General features: G+C 32.7%; 1 protein-coding gene across 1 annotated transcript in view; it reads left to right on the forward strand.

The window, feature by feature from the left end:
* Positions 1-18,632, forward strand: part of LOC113515678 (glutamyl aminopeptidase-like) — a 37,724-nt gene extending 19,092 nt beyond the window's left edge. Inside the window, exons 2-13 of the mRNA XM_026899944.3 lie at positions 265-438; positions 4,770-5,090; positions 7,715-7,904; positions 8,271-8,530; positions 8,998-9,190; positions 10,275-10,458; positions 13,678-13,775; positions 14,408-14,596; positions 15,352-15,530; positions 16,620-16,739; positions 17,292-17,376; positions 18,318-18,632. Of these exons, the coding sequence (XP_026755745.2) occupies positions 265-438; positions 4,770-5,090; positions 7,715-7,904; positions 8,271-8,530; positions 8,998-9,190; positions 10,275-10,458; positions 13,678-13,775; positions 14,408-14,596; positions 15,352-15,530; positions 16,620-16,739; positions 17,292-17,376; positions 18,318-18,425 (2,101 nt within the window). The 3' untranslated portion in view covers positions 18,426-18,632. The remainder of the gene's footprint in view (positions 1-264; positions 439-4,769; positions 5,091-7,714; positions 7,905-8,270; positions 8,531-8,997; positions 9,191-10,274; positions 10,459-13,677; positions 13,776-14,407; positions 14,597-15,351; positions 15,531-16,619; positions 16,740-17,291; positions 17,377-18,317) is intronic.
* The last annotated feature ends 231 nt before the right edge of the window (positions 18,633-18,863 follow it).

The raw sequence follows: 18,863 nt of genomic DNA on the forward strand, positions 1-18,863 counted from the left end.
AGATACTTTGTTTACTGATTCACATGGGCGAAGTTATGGAATATAACTAATTTAATGTAATTATTAGCGTATGGAAAAAACTAGTAATAAGTAGTAATAATATAGCGACTTTAAAACCGCATGGTAATTTCTATCAACTAACCATATGCAAGGGTTAGTTGTCAGAAATTACCAATAAAAATATAAAGCAATATATTAATTTAGTATTTAAGTATATTTAGTGTTTTTAAATTATTTCTTAACAAGATTTTTATTTCGTTTCAGGTACTCAGTAACTACGAGACTGTCTCCTAACAGGGCGAAATACTTCTTCCCTTGTTTCGACAATCCAAGATTTGAAGCGGTGTTCAAATTCATTGTACACATGATGACCCCGTTAATAGTTGAAGAATCTGTAAATAATTCCTTGACCATAACTAAAGAGCAAAGAAATCAAACGTAAGTGGATGCTTTTAGTCTGTAAAAGTTGCATCATCATCATCATATCAGCTTTTAACTGTCCACTGCTGAACATAAACCCCCCTAGAGGGGGTTTTACTAGTAGTTTCCATGCTTGCCAGGCGGATTGGCAACCGCAGTTAGGCTTTGGAGATGTTTTAAGAAGGAGGACTCCTCGCCCTCCTTTAGACGCCTCTTACGAAACCCACAGGAAAGAAAAAGGTGATTTACTCTATGTCGGAACCTCACGACCATATACATACACCAAAAATTACATACTAAAACAATATTAGATCAGTATAGAAATTGTGTTGCCGTGTGGTCCCAGCATAGAATGGACCACCCTTCCTTTCTCTAGGTGTCGTAAGAGGCGACTAAGGGAACTTAATGGGCGTAGGATGGGTAGCAACTTCCCTCATAAAACATCATAAAAGCTTAACTGCGCTTGCCAACCTGTTTACCGAAAGTGGCAACTACTGGCAAAACTCTTGTTATGGGTGAGGCCTATGTTCAGCAGTAAACAGTTAATGTCTGATGTGATGATAATAATGATGACAGATATAGTTCGCGAAAGGAACAATAATAATGAACAATAAGAAGGGAAACTAGTAAGCTCATAGATCCCTTGAAGTACCCTTTTAAGTCGACCATCACGTAATTGGCCCTAGAAACCATTGTATTGAATTCTTAATGTCTAACTTTAACCTTACTCACTTTGGGGGGGAGGGGGGGACGGAGGGGATTGTTAGTAATGAAGACTAACAATCCCATTGCTAGCAATATACCCAACCAGGTCGACCTCCTCGCGGTTCTCCCTGGAAACTATCATGGTTAATTCCTGATGAATTCATCATGATGGGCTAACTGGCCTGTTTTCATTCTCATCTATCACCCTTCACAGGTGCTCCGCAATCGTATACCGTTAGTGCAGGCGGAGTTACCATACCATTTTCACCCATCAAAAAAAAAACCTCACTCACTAGTGTCCCTCCAGCGTATACCTATAGTGCAGGTGAGGGTTAACTTACAGTTATCATCCATCCTGCTTTGATTCAGCTATCGTCCCTCACTGGTACCAGACACCAGCATAAATAAATAATACAGACGAGGTAACCAATTTGTTTCCATTGATAATACTAATAAAAAAAGTACCTACTACAATACAATTTTTAATATAATTTATTTTTTTATGATTCTTGAATTGCATCTGTTTATATTTGTTATGTGCCTTGTTCTTTCAATATTATTCAACCAATAATTACTCTAATTTGTCAGATTGACAATACTGTACTATTTCTTGATAAATTGCTAGGAAACATTACGTAATTGTCTGACTGTATAATTAGATTATGCAGTAAAATAAGGTAACTGCCTATTTTCACAGTCATGCGAGATTAGTATAAGAGATTTTCTAAATTGAAATCTGTCAAAACTCATAAAACGTATACCATAAACTGTTACAGAAATAGTACCAGTAACGAACCTTTACCCAAATATATACGCGCATATAAAAGGCACATAAAGGGCGATGTTTTTAATAATTTTCTATAAACCAGTCAATCAAGTCCAGTATCAACGTGTCATATGTGGTTACAATAATTGACACAATTCTTAGTACCTACCCGCGGTTGCACTGCCGCCTTGTACGGATATGTTGTTATGGTATAGGTCTAACTGACAGCGGAAATATAAGCGTCTTCAAAAACTGTTGAATTGTAAAAATAAAAACATTCAACTATGGAAGTTTATAAGTATTTTTATTATCGTATTTATTAGATAGATTTTATTTTTTACACATTTGTATATAATATATATAATTGTAGATTAGCAATTAATAATTATAGTATTAATTAGGAGCGAGGGATGGGCAGCAGCGTCCCTTTTAAAACATCTCTAAAACCCAACTGCAGTTGCCAATCCGCCTGCTATGCATGGTAACTACTGGAAAAATCTTCTAAGGGGGAGGCTTATGTTCAGCAGTGGACAGTTAAAGGCAGATATGATGATGATGATTAATTAATACATGGCAATATCAATTTATTTTAGTTACAGTATCTATATAGTGAACCAAAAAATTAAAATTGGATAACAGATATTTAACACATCCAAAAATCTAACCGGTATGAGCGATATCATAATGAGTGATGACCTTTTTTTCGTGATCGATGTCCAGAGGAATTCAATATATAGGTATCCATATTACCCATACCTAATATTAATATACGTAAATACTTTTCATCACATAATTAGATTTTTATTTTACCAGAGGGAGACTTTGTACAAAAGTCGATTGCTTGGGTACCTCTGTCCCATTCGTGTTTCTACCGTGAAGCAGGAATAACACCTGAGTCCTCAGGAATGGGAACGCATGGGGGGTATCATGGGCGAAACAGTATACTCTATTATGTCCATGGTACTACTCATGTGTATAGGCGATGGTTACCACTTTCCATCAGGTGGGCCGTCAGCTTGTTTGCCATTCTAAGTCGTATAAAAAAAGATAAAAAAAGAATGTTGACTGAAAGAGAATGCTACTCGTATATAGCATCAAGTCTGTCTTTTGTACCGTATAGTTTTTGTGAATGCTGTCAATAAAGAATAAAAAGTAATTTATTTTGTTTATTACACACATATACTATACTTCTATTATAGTATTCTTGTCCAGCTAAATTACGAATTTTTGAAATTAATCCTTTAAAGAGATGCACTTTTAGAGTGAAAGTAATTATTTCAATATTTTTTTTAAGTTGACAACATAATATTATTTATTGCTAAAGCCAATGTACAGCTACGCTATCAGAAAGCCTCTACCGTTATTTCCCAGTATAGAGTTCCATTTAGATACCTACACTATCTCTAAGGGAAAGCAGTATTTTTTTATAAGTTCCATATAAAAAGTACTTGGAAATATTACGAAATGAAAGTGGAAAGTATTGGAATACATTTCCTTTTTACTCATAGAAATCATATAGATTTAATTTATGTGAAACATTAGTTTTCTTTTCCATTTATAGGACTGATTATTTATCGTCATAACAATATTGCCTACTATAATAAATGTTAATTAATAGTTATAGAGAAATATGCATTTATGTCCAAATTGCCAGTATTTGAATCGTTGTAGTATCGTTGATTCATATGATGGATAATAAACAAAACAAAAGTGGGAATAAAATATAATGAACGATGGAATAATAAAAATCTTAAAATAAGTTTTATATATATACACACATATATATATATATATATATATATATATAACTTTACAATAGATATATAGATTTTTTCAGATATATTTCATGTATATAATTTATATTTATTAATTGTGATTGAAGTAACGTAAACTTATGATGATCCTTGACGTTTGAAATAAATAATTTTATTATTATTTAAAACTGGCTTTAAAACTGATTGCATATAGTCTGTCTCTAGCTACATTTTTATTTGGAGTCCTAATGTATAAATTTATATTGAAAAACATTGGCATAAGTTACATACCACTAGTGTTTACCTGGGACTCTATCCGCTTGGCTGAGACTGTTGATTGACTGGAATCATCGCAAATATAAATTTAATAACATTTGGTTGTGTTGCTAAGGTGCCAAGAGCTAAAAAAAATTGTTTGCATTTATACAATTTGTAATGTTAGTTTTTTTTTTATACCACTATATTAAAAATATTACAAATTTATAACATAAATGGATAACACACGAAGCTATGCTATGCAATATAATGCTATGCTATGGATTGTATTTACGGATGGAAGCCAAGAATTCTCTCTCTGTCTAATCTATCTATACTAATAATACAAAGAAGAAATGTTTGATTGATTGTTCGTTTGTAATGGATAAACTGAAAAACTTTGCAACCAATTTCAAAAAATCTTTCACCTATAGAAAGCTGCCTGTGCCTACGGCCACTTTCTATCATCGTACGGCCCGCCATCGACAGGGAGTTCACCCTCATACCTTACAGCCTAAATGGTCACGTACAACGCGGTTTCAAAGTTGTTTTCTCTCACGAACATCAGGTAATGGTCCCCGCCGAGCCCAAGAGACTACAGCATGGAGTTCTTCAAAAGGGGGGTAAAGAGGTTTTTTCGAGTCGGCAACGCGCGTGTAATACCTCTGGTATTGCAGGCGTTCATAGGCTACGGTAACCGCTTACCATCAGGTGAGCCGTATGCTTGTTTGCCACCTCCGTGGTATAAAAAAAGCTATTTAATCAGCGAATGACATAGGTTATATATAATTTTCGAAAATTCTATTCATACATGTAAAGTCGGGTCGGATTACTAGTTTGTTATAAATGCTGTGTTAACTTTGTTACAGTATGCAAGACCAAAGTGTCATAGTTTACTATACCCCTTCACCTCAAGTAAAATTGAACGAGATTGGCTTACACATTTCCGATTTTTCGAATATAAAGAAACCATCCAAGAATACCAAGGACACACTAGTGGTCTGGGCACCAGAACACGAACTGGAGAATTACCGATGCGTACTCAATTATGGTGTGGATATGATTAATTTGATCCACAAATACGCAGCAGTGGATCGGCCATTAGCAAATGGGCCGATCAATATAATAGCAGTACCGTCGGAGAAAATCGACGGGTACGAAGTCGGCAGCTGGAATCTTCTTACTTATCGGTAAGTTGAAGAATTTATAGCATCAAACTTAAATCATCTTTATTCAAATATATTTGTTCACAAGTACTTTTAAATTGTCATTTTTTTTTAATCTACTGCAACGTTTGGAAGGTTTTTATATGTTTAGAAGAATCAGCAAGAAATTCAATAGTTACTATTTTAAATCTCTGTTAACATTATGTCTATTTATTTAAATGTACTATGTATAAAATGATATGATCGTTAAAAGCCTGTGCATGATCGACTAAGACAATCCATATTTGTCATTCAAGTAATCGTTTGGTGTGTTATAGGTTTTGTTCAATAAGTGAATAAGTGATAATATGTGCCCTTTATATATAGTTATTTCAAATCTAAAGTAAATAGGTATTAATGAATTTGAGTGTAACGCCTTAAACCTAAGTTTAAGGGGAGTCAGCGGATGCAGGTGACTCAGGACCGTTCTTTATGGCAATTTATGGGGAAGACCTATGTTCAACAGTGGACGAATTGTAGCTGAGATAATGACGATGATGACCTCATTATCAGTTAAGATTAAGCGAGACTGGAATCAAATGAGTTTCTAATTTAATATTTAAAAAAAAAGTTTTGTCACCAACATGTAACTAAATAATCAGATACTTTTTTAGATCTACAGACACTCCACAACTAGTATTGCCTATATTAATAAACAAATAATGTAATTATGTACTGATAATTTAAACTAGACTTTAAAGATTATCCGTTTTACTATAAAAAGGTTTAACATAAAATAGATAGTGTTCAGTATATGTTTAGATGACATACTACAAAAGCGTTATATCTTTTTACATATAAACAAGAAAGTTTTTAACAAATAAAGGTGTTCGAAATAATATTTTTTATTATAATATCTATCCATTTCGATACGTAGAATTATGTACAAATATACATCGTTATACTTTCCAAACAATCATTCATGATTTAAATAGAGTTGGGTTAATAGTTATTTTAGATAAATAATGTTTTAAACATTCTTTGTAGTAAAGCCGTTGTATAATAATATTTAAATGTGAAGCTGCAAATTACGTGCAGAATATAGTATTCTGTGGCTATAGCAGCAGAAGTGAAAGAAAGAAAAAGAAGATTAAGATTTTTCTTATTAGGAAACAATTGAGTATGATGCTACGTTAAAAAGTAATAAAAAAATCAATGCATTTCTATATTTCTATAATAATAATTGGCGAATGGCCGATGCAAACTCTTTAAATTTTATTATATATTTTTTTGTGTGTGTTTATTTTAAATATGTTTTTATTTGTGATTTCAGTTTTGTATTTGACAACTTCTGCTTCTTTCTTGTTTGGTCCCTGTTAATACATTTTGCTTTGCAAAATTCCGTGTCTACATCATTTAGCACCTAATCACAGTTCACTGCTCTCTAATAATAATAAATTCAATAATGTTTCTATATTTATAACGTTTTAGTTATTTCCAAAATATTAACTCCATGGTAACAAAGTCGTAGAAAGCAATGAGTAATACGATATTATAGATCAGAGCCATATATAGTAGACAAGTAAGTTAGTTGATTCTCCAAATTCGGCGTTCGAACAGTCGTCTCGCGTCTGTCAAGCGTGAAACACTCGGCTATTTATTACGAAACACACAAGGCCAAATATTTTATGTGAACCGATATAATTCCGACCAAAACAGCTGATGTATTTTGTTTACTTGTACGAGAACGTGAACCATATGCAACGGCTTATTTATAGATAGTACTTATTATCATCGTTTACCTTATATATAAGCAAGAATATACATATATACTCGCATTACTTCGCAAGAAACGAGCGACTTCAATAGTAAATGCTTTGATTAATGAGAACTAATATAATAATAAACTGAATTAGTGAATTAGTAATAATAACTGAATTATAATTATATCATAATTATTGTGATTGTACAGCAGCTATAGATATAGATATTAAGTATAAGTTGTGGGAGACTTCGTACAAAAGTCTTTTGCTTGGGCACCTCTGTCCCATTCGTGTTTCTACTGTAAAGCAGTTATGTTTACATGGTTGTGTTTCCGTTTAGCAGTAAGATATGGCAGTGAATTTACAGGGTATCATGAGCGAAACAGAAAACTCTATTATATCCATGGTACTGCTCATGTCTATAGGTGTCGGTTACCACTTTTCACCAGGTGAGACGTCAATTTGGTTGCCATTCTAAGTTGTATAAAAAAATTGCCTACCTACTGTTAAAAAGCATACGATAGTGCTGCCAGCTGAATCTACTGTGCCATCAACAATGTATATCGGACTGTGTGTGCAAATAAATCTATTCATTCGTTCAACTATTCATTAATTAATTCGTTTATTCATCCATTCATTAATCCATCCATTAATCCATTCATACATCCATCCATTTAAATTCCTGGCAAATATTGAAGACTGTGGTGTCTACTTACTATCACCAAGATTTCAGTGCTATATTTGTTCTGTTAAAAAATTCTAATTACGGTTTAAAAATGCCAGTTGACATTTAAATGTCCTATATTTGTCAATATTTAATGTAAATTTTATATATAAAAAGAAAATAGATATTAATAACTCACTGTATTTATTATTTTTGTATAAATAAATAAATATTTTTTCCAGGGCAAACCGATTAGCTTGTAGGGAAGAATACTCCAGTATTAAGCAGATTAATCGAATGAATTTCGAATTAGCACAACAGTTATGTAGAATATGGCTGGGAAACCCTGGGGAAACTGAACGGACAAGATGGAGGGAAGAATGGTTTAAAGAAGGCGTCGCTACTTACTTGGCATACTATTTCTTGGCACAGGTATTGTATTCACGTTTATGAGAAATTAAATTTGAGTAGACTGACTCATTAGTTTGTTTATAAATTTTAAATTCATGATTATATTTTTGAATTTACTTCAAAACAAAAAAGGTTCTCAATTCGGTCGTATTTTTATATATATTTGTCAATTCATAACTCCGTCAGTTTTAAACCGATTTGGAAAATTATTTTTTTATCTGAAAGGATATACTTACAGTTTATTCTTGTAGAAATTTTACCAAAATTGGTTTCGTAGTTCTATTTTTAAATCAAAATACCTGGTTTTGTGAAATAATTGGTAGTAGTTATGTTATTTATAGTTTTTTTATTTATAAGCAAAAGTTTTTAATTATCTTTTTGTTTCAGTACAATCAGCAACATCGGCACACGACCTATAATCAAGAAATAGCTAAATACGGTCTAGAAATGAAAATCAAAGCTATGGAGACAGACTGGCATCGGAGTACACCGGCTTTAGCTAGTTTCAATAATACTTTAGCCATAGAGATCCCGTCAAGGTACAAGAATCTGGTGACGATGAAGACAGCCTCAATATTGTGGATGGTGGAAAATTGGATCGGGTCAGAGAAGTTTCATCAGGCTTTAGTGAAGTATATTAATTCGAGGTAAGAGTTTAGGTGAACTTAGAACTTTTTCTTTCTTTCTTTCTCTCCGTCTTTCTTTATGTCTCTTTTTTTTTCTAAATTTCTTTTTTTTCTGTCTTTCTTACTTTCTTTCTGTTTTTTTTTTCTTAAACTACACATATAGAAATGAGTTTTACACTAATCTTTAAATCTTACATAAATATTATAAATGTGGAAGTGAGCTTGTTTGTTACCTTTTAATGCCTTAAAGGCTTAAGTAATTATTTTAAAATTTGATATACACGTACTATATGCGATGGAAAAGGACATAGACTATTTTTTAAACTGATTAGTGAATATATTCTAGTGACGCGAACGAAGTCGCGGGTAAAAATAGTTTTGATATGTGTATAAGAGAGAGAGAGAGAGAGAGAGAGAGAGAGAGAGAGATATTATAAATATGAATACGATGTTTATTATAGACAATTTTAAATACAATTCCTTTACAGGAGGGGAAAGTTTATTTCCTTGAAAGATTTTTACGAAAAATTAGATTTTGAAACAGTGGAATGCGAACTTCAGTTTTTTAATGGATCGACAGCATCAAGAGTGCTATCCTCTTGGTTCCACCATCCAGGGTATCCGGTGGTAGACGTGCAAGTTCTGAGAGACAATTCAGATGATAGAGTTCTATTGAATCAGGTTAATACATTATTATATTTTACAGAAAAATATATATGTACTTGTTATAATTAATTATAATAGTTATCTTACTAAGTATAAACCTATTTGTTTAAATATTTTCTTTTTATATTTTATAAGAGACAGGATTTAACGCGATCATTTAGGTAAATTACCCCGTGTGGTCCCGGCATAGCATAGGCCACTCGTTTCTTTTCTGTGGGTGTCGTAAGAGGGGACGAAGGAAGGGCGAGGGATAGACAGCAGCGTATAACTATCAACAAAGCCTGACCGCGGTTATCAATCCGCTTGCCAAGCATGGCAACTACTGGCAACGATCCCCCTCCCCTCCAATGGGAGTAAAAACTTATATTTTCTATATCATCATTATTATTTTCTTACCTTTATCCCAATTATTATTTGGGGTCGGTGTAATATGTTTTTATCCATATTACAAAAAGATTTGGCTTATAGTTTTACGCTCTTACTGTTCTTACTCCAATTACAATAAATTTTCGATAATAAATTATAATATAAAAAATAGTACATCACTGCAGCGGCCAGCAACTGAAGCATTGGTGGACGAACGTGCAAATGTGGGCCGAGACGTAGCCAAGGCACACATACGTGAGTCCATCAATGCCTAGTTGTGGCCAAGGCTTGTATAGTACTTTTCTTAAACAATGCGCGGAAATCAAAAACGCAATTTTACTTTTTAAGTTCAATGACGAATAACGAGCAATAATAATTTTTCACGCGCCATAATGTTCTTTTGTTTTTTTTTTTTCAATAAACAGCTTTCTATTTGCAAGCCAGTTCGAAATTGAAATTAAACTTTTTATTAGTTAGCTCCTTGGTAGCCGTGTTTCGAAGTAAAAGGTCATTCCATATTTAAATTACAGGACAGATATGAGTTTACATAGTAATTTATCTGGCCGCAAAACACGACAGATATGGATTTTTATACAACTTTTGCCGGCCGCTGCCCGCATGTACGAGTATATGGCCAGTACGGCAATTTTGATTTATCTTGAAGAATATTGTCAAAATAATGCTCACATTTCCAAGCATACTTGAGAAATAATAATTTATTTTTATATTACAGAGATATTTCAGCTTTATAGACAGACGTCGTGAGTCGGACTATCTGATTCCTATCTCTTACATAATGCAACACAATCAGAACTGCTACAATTGTTACCAGCCGCGTTTCACCATTGGCAGACAGACTTACAGTTTCCGCGAGAACCTGAATGGTGGATGGATAATTCTAAACAGAAATTCTTCAGGTATGATCTTTTATTTAATTAAAAAATGTCAGTGTCAAGATCTACATGAATAATTTTGTACTACGTCTTCTTAACCAATCAATTAATCAATCACAGATCATGTCATGTCATCATCATGGCGAAACAGTATACTCTGTTATGTCCATGGTACTGCCCATGTCTATAGGCGGCGATTCCTACTTTCCATCAGGTGGGCTGTAAGATTGTTTGCCTTTCTACTTTACATAAAAAAAAAATTGATTAATTAAGCCCTACTCGAAGGGCTCCAGCTAAAAATCAGCTCGATTGCAACATAATGCTGAGCGGGGACCATTTCGGCAAACATTGCGTAATATCATCACTTTCCTATTATTTTAATCTGTTGAACCTTTTTTGTAAGTGTTTTTAATGTTTGCTGAATGAACTATAATTTTTTTTTAATTAATAATATATTTTAAATAAGCTGTGATGTTTAGAGACACACTCATCCTAGACAATTTGACATGCTTAGATTGTATAGCATAAACCATAGTATCAAGCTTCAAAAACGGGTCAACTTTTTGTCAGCTAATTATCAAATTAGCCGACTTGTTTTTTTATTAGTGTTCTATATACTTATGCATACAGTATATGTTGGCGTATTATTTAATAAATAAAATAAGTGTTTACGCATTAAAAAGATATAGAAATTATAAGACAAAATAAATATAGAAGTTATAAAGGAATCACTCATAACTATTTATCATGTAAAATTATATAAAAAAGATGACCCGTTTTTCTCGAAACATTTGTATGGAGACACTCTATTTATAAAATCTAAGTTGACATGATTGTGTTCTGTCGGGGATAAATCCAATTTTGTACTTGAGCTTTTCAATTTCGAGGCATTATTTGTAAATATTTTTATCGCTAAAAATAATTTATATTGTCAACAAAGTCACATTAGCATCAGAGTATGTCTCACTGCCAAATTCGAGTTGGATTTTCCTTGTTTGAATCCACTCACCACAATATATTTGTGCCTGTTTTATTTCTTGGAAACTATTTCTTCTGCATATATTCGCTTATTCGTTATTCTGTTTTAGAATAAAGTCATTTTCCTGGTTAGTAAATTGTATAGATCCTTCTTTTTTGTCATCTGACAACAATACGTCTTGTTATGTTTCGGTATCATCGTCATCATCATCATATAAGCTTTTAACTGTCCACTGCTGAACATAACTCTCTCTCTAGGGGGGTTTTACCAGTAGTTGCCACACTTGGCAGGCGAATTGACAACCGCAGTTCGGCTTCTTCTTCGAAGGACGCTGCTGTCCATCCCTCGCTCTCTCTTAATCGCATTTTACGACAGCCACGGGAAAGGAAGGGATGGCCTATTCTATTTAATACAATAGGCATATAGTTCTAAAGTTCTGAAGGCTGCTAAATCATGAGGTATATTATTGTTATCTCAGTTAATTCATATCTCTTTACTATGTTTCACCTGATAACTCGTTAGCTTGTTAGCCATTCGAAATACAATTATTTTGATTTATAAACTCACTACTGAACCGGTTTTAATAAAATTTCTATGCGACTAATCTAATAGATAAACAAATTCCGAATCAGTCTTCCTTTTTTTAAATCGGATAAAATAACACTGAATATATTTATTCAAAAGTTATATTACATTTAAAACTGACTGCATGAGTATTGTATGCAATATATGTATTTTACGACAATGTCGAGTCCTTGGTCGGTGTACTGCTATAAAATAATTTATTTTTGAACTGAGCCCACGCGCGACCGCTTAGCGCAGTATGCGTCAATTAGTTACATTTACATCTTTGAATGCATAATGTATAGGTACTTCCTATAGCGGCTTTGACTGTTCAATGTCAAGAATAATTGTATTGGAATGTTACTGAATTGCTCCTAGTTACAGTTTCAGGATAGTTTTTGTACAAATAATCGTCATTTATTATTATTTCAACTTTTTAACTGCTGAATAAGCCAATAAAGAGGAGTGTTGCCAACCCAATTAAAGTTGGGTTGGCAACCGAAGTTAGGCTTTGGAGATGTTTTAAGAGGGACGCTGCTGCCCATCCCTCGCCCTCCATTAGTGAATTCTTACGACACCCACGGGGTGGCCTGTTCTATGCCAGTAATAATCATCATATCAGTCGTTAAATGTCCACTGCTGGACATAAGTGGCCCTCATAAAGAGAGGTTTTACCAATAGTTGCCACGCTTGGCAGGCGCGTTAACAACCGTTGTTAGTATTTGGTGATGTTTTAAGTTCCTTTAGTCGTCTCTTACGACACCCATGGAAAAAGAAGGGAGGACCCAATCTGGGCCGCGACACTACACGGCGAACAAAATTTTTACAAATCTACAAAACTATTATATCCTACTGTATGCAATTTATATTCATACCAAGTATCTCTACTCGCCGTGAATATAGATTAAGTATTTGCATTTGTATTTTTGTATGATGTAATTCATAAAATCACTAGGTAGTCAGAGAGAAGTGTTTACTAAGGACCTGTATTATTGCAGATGTCTATTGATTTCTTCTCCTTTTATGTATTATGTATTTTACGTATTGTACGCCGGTTTCTCTCCCTGGGGTTCTGAACTCCGGCCGACTGTGCTTCTGTCGGGGGTTAGTTGCCATCTCCTCTCCTTAAGAGGGGAGATGAGAATTTGTGTAAAAATTGAAAAATAGTAAAATTAATATTAAGTTTTTTTTTTATACAACTTAAAATGGCAAACAAACTAACGGTCCACCTGATGGAAAGTGGTAACCGTCGCCTATAGACATGAGCAGTACCATGTATATAACAGAATAGGTATACTGTTTCGCCCATGATACTTCCTATGCGTTGTCATTTCTGAGATGTTATTCCTCTGTACCCTGTAACTTATTATTATTATTAAGCTGTATAAATTATGAGTATAGTACTAAAAAAGATCAAAGATACAAGCGGATGTTTAATAGATAAATGATGATCAAATAAGATAATGCGAAATAAATTTATTTATAGTATTTCATTATTATTATTATTGTTTTACCGTAGTCTTATTTCACCGCCAATTGGATATTTTTATAATAATAGATTACGGTTTATTAATTATAAAAAACATTAAATTCTTACACTGTTGGTACCTTGTGACCATTTTTTTTTATCTTAGGAATTTAGAATTAAAAAAAATGTATTTGAAAAATTTAAAATGTTAAAATTTAAAATATTTTTACAGGATATTATCGAGTGAACTACGATGTGTACACGTGGAAGCTTATAGCGAAGACTTTGAATGAAGACCATAATTCAATTGATGAACTGACTAGAGCACAAGTAAGTAACATAGATATATTTTCCTTTAAAATATATTTATTTGTTGATTTATTTATTTATTTACCTATTTACCTGTTTATTTATATATCTAGTCTATTTACCTATATATTCTATAATTTTTTCTATTCTTTTTGTATCAAAAATCAAGGAAAAATTTTGTTCCTTTTTTTATATTACAACTTATACTCGTAATTCTATTTACTGATATTGCTCACAACTTAGGTTACATGTATATTTCTATAACTAATAACGCAACTTTTAAACATTTGTAGTCTAGTGTTATTTAATTCATTAAATTTATTACTTCATTTTCTCGTACTGTATATAATTATGTTAAAGTGAATGCTGTGAATACCTATAATAGGCATGTGCATTAATATTGTATTATATTTAATGTTTGTTATATATGTTATAATGCAATATGCTGTTGGTGTTACTTTAAATAAATAAATAAAATAAAACTTTAAATTATTTATTTATTTTTATAAATCATCAGCTCGTTATTCTCTTTCATTTTTGTCTAATTTAGTATTTTTGTATATTTGTGTATTTTTAATTTGTTTAAAAAATATTTTATGATTTTAATATTATATAAAAAAAAGACACTTTAAATCAACTTACTATATTTTCAGTTAGTCAACGATGCCTTTGCTTTATATGTGTCCGGGGATATAAACCAAGACCTGGCTATGGAAATACTCGACTATCTGCATAATGAACGAAGCCCTGCCGTTTGGGAGTCTGCAATAGCAGGATTCGAACTACTAAAGACAGAAAATGCTAGATGTAATATGACGAAAATTTTGTATGAAGAATGGAAGGTAAATTAGTGATATTGAAGATCGTTATGTAACATAAAATTGTAATTCATACTTATATATTTGTTTTCTTTTTATTTATTTTATTTCATAACAATATACATTGTGTCGAAAACATATTCTACAGTACAATAATTATTAATGTTATTTATAAATTAATATTATAGAATTGGGGTAGTTAGATAAATTAATTAGTTATAAATACCTTACTTCTAAATGTGTAAGACTATAAAACTTACACATTTATAAATAAGGTATTTATAAGTATAAATCATAATAATAACAATAGTTGAATGTTTATACATGAAATTTGGCAGAAACATAACGTCCTGTCCTAGTACCGTGGCGTGAATTTACTGGGTACAGAGGAATAATACCTGAGTCCTCAGGAATGGCAACGCATGGGGGGTATCATGGGCGAAACAGTATACTCTGTTATGTCCATGGTACTGCTCATGTCTATAGGCGACGGTTAGCACTTTCCATCAAGTGGGCCGTCAGCTTGTTTGCCATTCTAAGTTGTATAAAAAAAAGTACCTTCTAGCTCGTTTTTTTTGTGGATAAATTTACAACTGATATCAATATATATATATATATATATATATATATATATATATATATATATATATATATATATATATATATATAATTAGGGTTGTATGCTTGCCATCTTTATGAATGAATGAATAAGTATACTTTATTTGCATTATATGATTATATTATGGTTATATTCAGGTTTCTTTGTTAACTGTGCGCAGGAGTTCATGCGAAGGAAAATAGCACCAATATACAACATAATATCAGATAATATAGAACAAGACGGCACCAGCCGTTTGTTCCGCAGCAACGTGGTATCGCTGGCGTGCGCTCTACAGTATGAGCCCTGCAGACAACGGCTGCAGTATACTTACGAGCAGTACAGAAGAAATGGAATGAGGTCAGGAACTTAATAACATATTACGATTATTAATCATTTTAAAAAATCATCAGTAGGAGAGTTTGAACAAATATCATCTGCTTGGGTATCTTTGTTCCATCAAGATATATAGATAGATAGATACTCTTTATTGTTTCCTTTAAAAGATTACAATAGTCAACTTATTATAAATATAAATAATTACAAGAAATAATCACAGTGAGAAAACAATGGGCTTATCGCTAAAAGCGATTTCTTTCAGGCAAGCTTTGGATGGAGAGGAGTGTATGATAAACAATGTGGTGGGCGCACGATGAAAAAATCTGTTAGTTCTAAATATGGAGATGTGATACATATATATATATATATATATATATATATATATATATATATATATATATATATATATATATATATATATATATATATATATATATATATATATATATATATATATATATATATATATATATATATATATATATATATATATATATATATATATATATATATATATATATATATATATATATATATATATACACACACATAAATAAAGTAAAATGTTCATCGTCGTAAGAGGCGACTAAGGGAAAGTCGAAGGATGGGCAATAGTGTCCCACCTAAAACATCTCCACAGGCCTAATTGCGATTGTCAACCGGCCTGCCAAGCGTGGCAACTAGTGGCAAAACTCCCCTTATAGGGAAGACTTATGTCCAGCAGTGGACAGCTAATGGCTGGTACAGTAAATAAAATGCTATTCTAAGTTGATGCAACTTGGAATGGCAAACAAGCTTATCCGTGGTGTAATTTATGTCCATTGGTGAGAGTTGGCATTTCATCAGGTGAACCGTCTGTCTGATTGTCATTTAAAGTATCATCAAAAGAGTCATTACCCACCGGACATAGAGTTCCTTCGATATCATTTCATCATACGGGACTTAAGATTAAATAAAACTTATGTATAAAAAAAAAAGTTAAAAAATAAAATGTAATAAAATTTACTATCAGTTAAAATTACCACTTTAAGTATCCTTCTGTTTTTTAAACTCGAGTTTACTGAATTGAACGTCTTAAATCATCAAAACTTTAATCATTAACATTTCCAGAATCGATCCGGACATTCGCGAGGCATGTTATCGTATGTTATTGAAAACGAACGGATACTTCGGCGTTCATCCGATGAACGCATTCGAGAAAGACGATCGACTTATGGTCGAACAAAGATTGTAAGTGTACTTCTTTCCCAATGTTTTTGCTTAATTTTATTTTTAACTAGCGACCCGCCCCGGCTTCGCACGGGTGCACATTACATCATATCACATTAGAAACCTCTAAAATTATCAGTGTTTCTTCACTATATTATGCATGTATTATACATATAAACCTTTCTCTTTAATCAAATTATCTATTAAAAATAACTGTATCAAAATCTGTTGCGTAGTTTTAAGGATCTAAGCATACATAAGAATAGACAGACGGGATATAAAAAAACTTAAAACAACACACGAAAAGATGGTCTAGAGACGGGCGGCAGCGTCCTTTTTAAAACTTCTTAAAACTTTGGTTATCAAAGCGTAACTGCGGTTGCCAATTTACCTGCCAAGCGTGGCAACTACTAGCAGAACTTACCAATTAGGGACAGGCCTATGTTCTGCAGCAGACAAGCGAAAGTAAAAGGAATTTACTTTTTTTCAATGCTTTGTTATATTATTTTTGTTTTTCTTTTTTTTTTTGGGTTGTTTGAGACAAATTACAAAAGTCATTTCTATTTATTTCAGACGTGAAGAGAATAGATTCCTGATGAAGCTCCCAAAGGGTGAGCCGAGACCCATGCCCATCAGGTCCACTACCACTTCCACCACGGTGAGTTTGGAATATACAATCTTATCATTCATCGAAAGAGGTTTGTTTGAATCGATGCATTTGGCGTTCCATTGTTTCTGCCTACCATAATAGGAGACAGTCGTGACAGATATGTATGTATGTATGTATCATTCATCGTTTTTTTTTTTCTAAACATACTTTCGACCTTTCTTCGCTATTTTTTTAATGGATGATAATGGAATGTTGACCCCGCCTGCGCTATCGGTATACACTGGCACCAGTGAAGGATGATTGGTGAGGATGAAAAGACAAGTCAGTTAGCCAATCGTGACTAATTCAACGATAAATTAGTTACGATAGTTTCCAGGGGGAACCGCGTGGAGGTCGACTTGATATATTGATAGCAATAGGGACAAACCTCCTCGCTATTAGAAGTCAATAGCAGACAGAGGAATAGGAAATAAGATTTTTTTTTTTTTTATTTTGACTGAATTTGTTTTACTGGCCATACCATAAATACTTATATTTTGGTACTTAATATTTTTGATAATGTAGTATTTTAACATACCGGCGTACCTTTTAATAGCCGTAGGTTCGATTCCCGCAGAGTGTTGGTGTGAATTTTTTATATTTATAAAACGTATGATTTATTATTATGGGCTTGTCAATAGCTCAAAGAACCGACAACCGATGGGGAAGAATGATTCTTGACTGGCGAACCCGTACAGACAAACGCAGTGTAAGACGACCTCCCAATAGATGGAGTGACAATCTGAAATGCATTGCAGGGAGTCAGTGGATGCAGGTGGCTCAGGATCTTGCCTTATGGCAGTCTATGGGGGAGGCTTATATCCAGCAGTGGACGGATAATGGCTGGTATAATGATGATTAATGATGATGACGTATTAAAAAAAATATTTCAATAATAAAAAATATTTTCATATATATTTTTTATAATAAAGTTTTCATCTTTATTACAGCTACCACCGCTCCCTATAGTGGACAAACAAACAGCAGGATCAACATCAATATCTCCTACTGTATTTATAATAGTTATAACAGCTTTAATTGCGTTAATGAATAGATAAAGTTAGGTAATTACTTTTTTTAATACGCAACTATATACTGAGCGCTTTTCATTTAATATCGGTGATACTGGAACCGCTCTGATATCTATATATTGGGTTCCTATGGACCTATTGATGGCGAAAAAAATGGCCATCACGCATTTCAATATCGCTCATACCAGTTAGACATCCATACTCTTTTCGATATTATATATTGGATCTCTGATATTTAATATATCTGTTATTGGGTATCCATAATATACAGATATTACAACTACAGTATACAGTATCTATATATTTTATTTTACTTATACGTTCCATTGTTTCTCCCTACCCTAATGGGAGAAGGCGTGACAGATATTATTACCTATCTCTATTTCACATACAAAAATCGTAATCAAACTGATGGCTCACCTGACGAAATCTGATGACCATTATCTATAGATTCACAACACCATG

This window comes from Galleria mellonella, unplaced genomic scaffold (genome assembly GCF_026898425.1).
Source record: "Galleria mellonella isolate WM207_F2 unplaced genomic scaffold, CSIRO_AGI_GalMel_v1 utg37, whole genome shotgun sequence".
Lineage (NCBI taxonomy): Eukaryota > Metazoa > Arthropoda > Insecta > Lepidoptera > Pyralidae > Galleria > Galleria mellonella.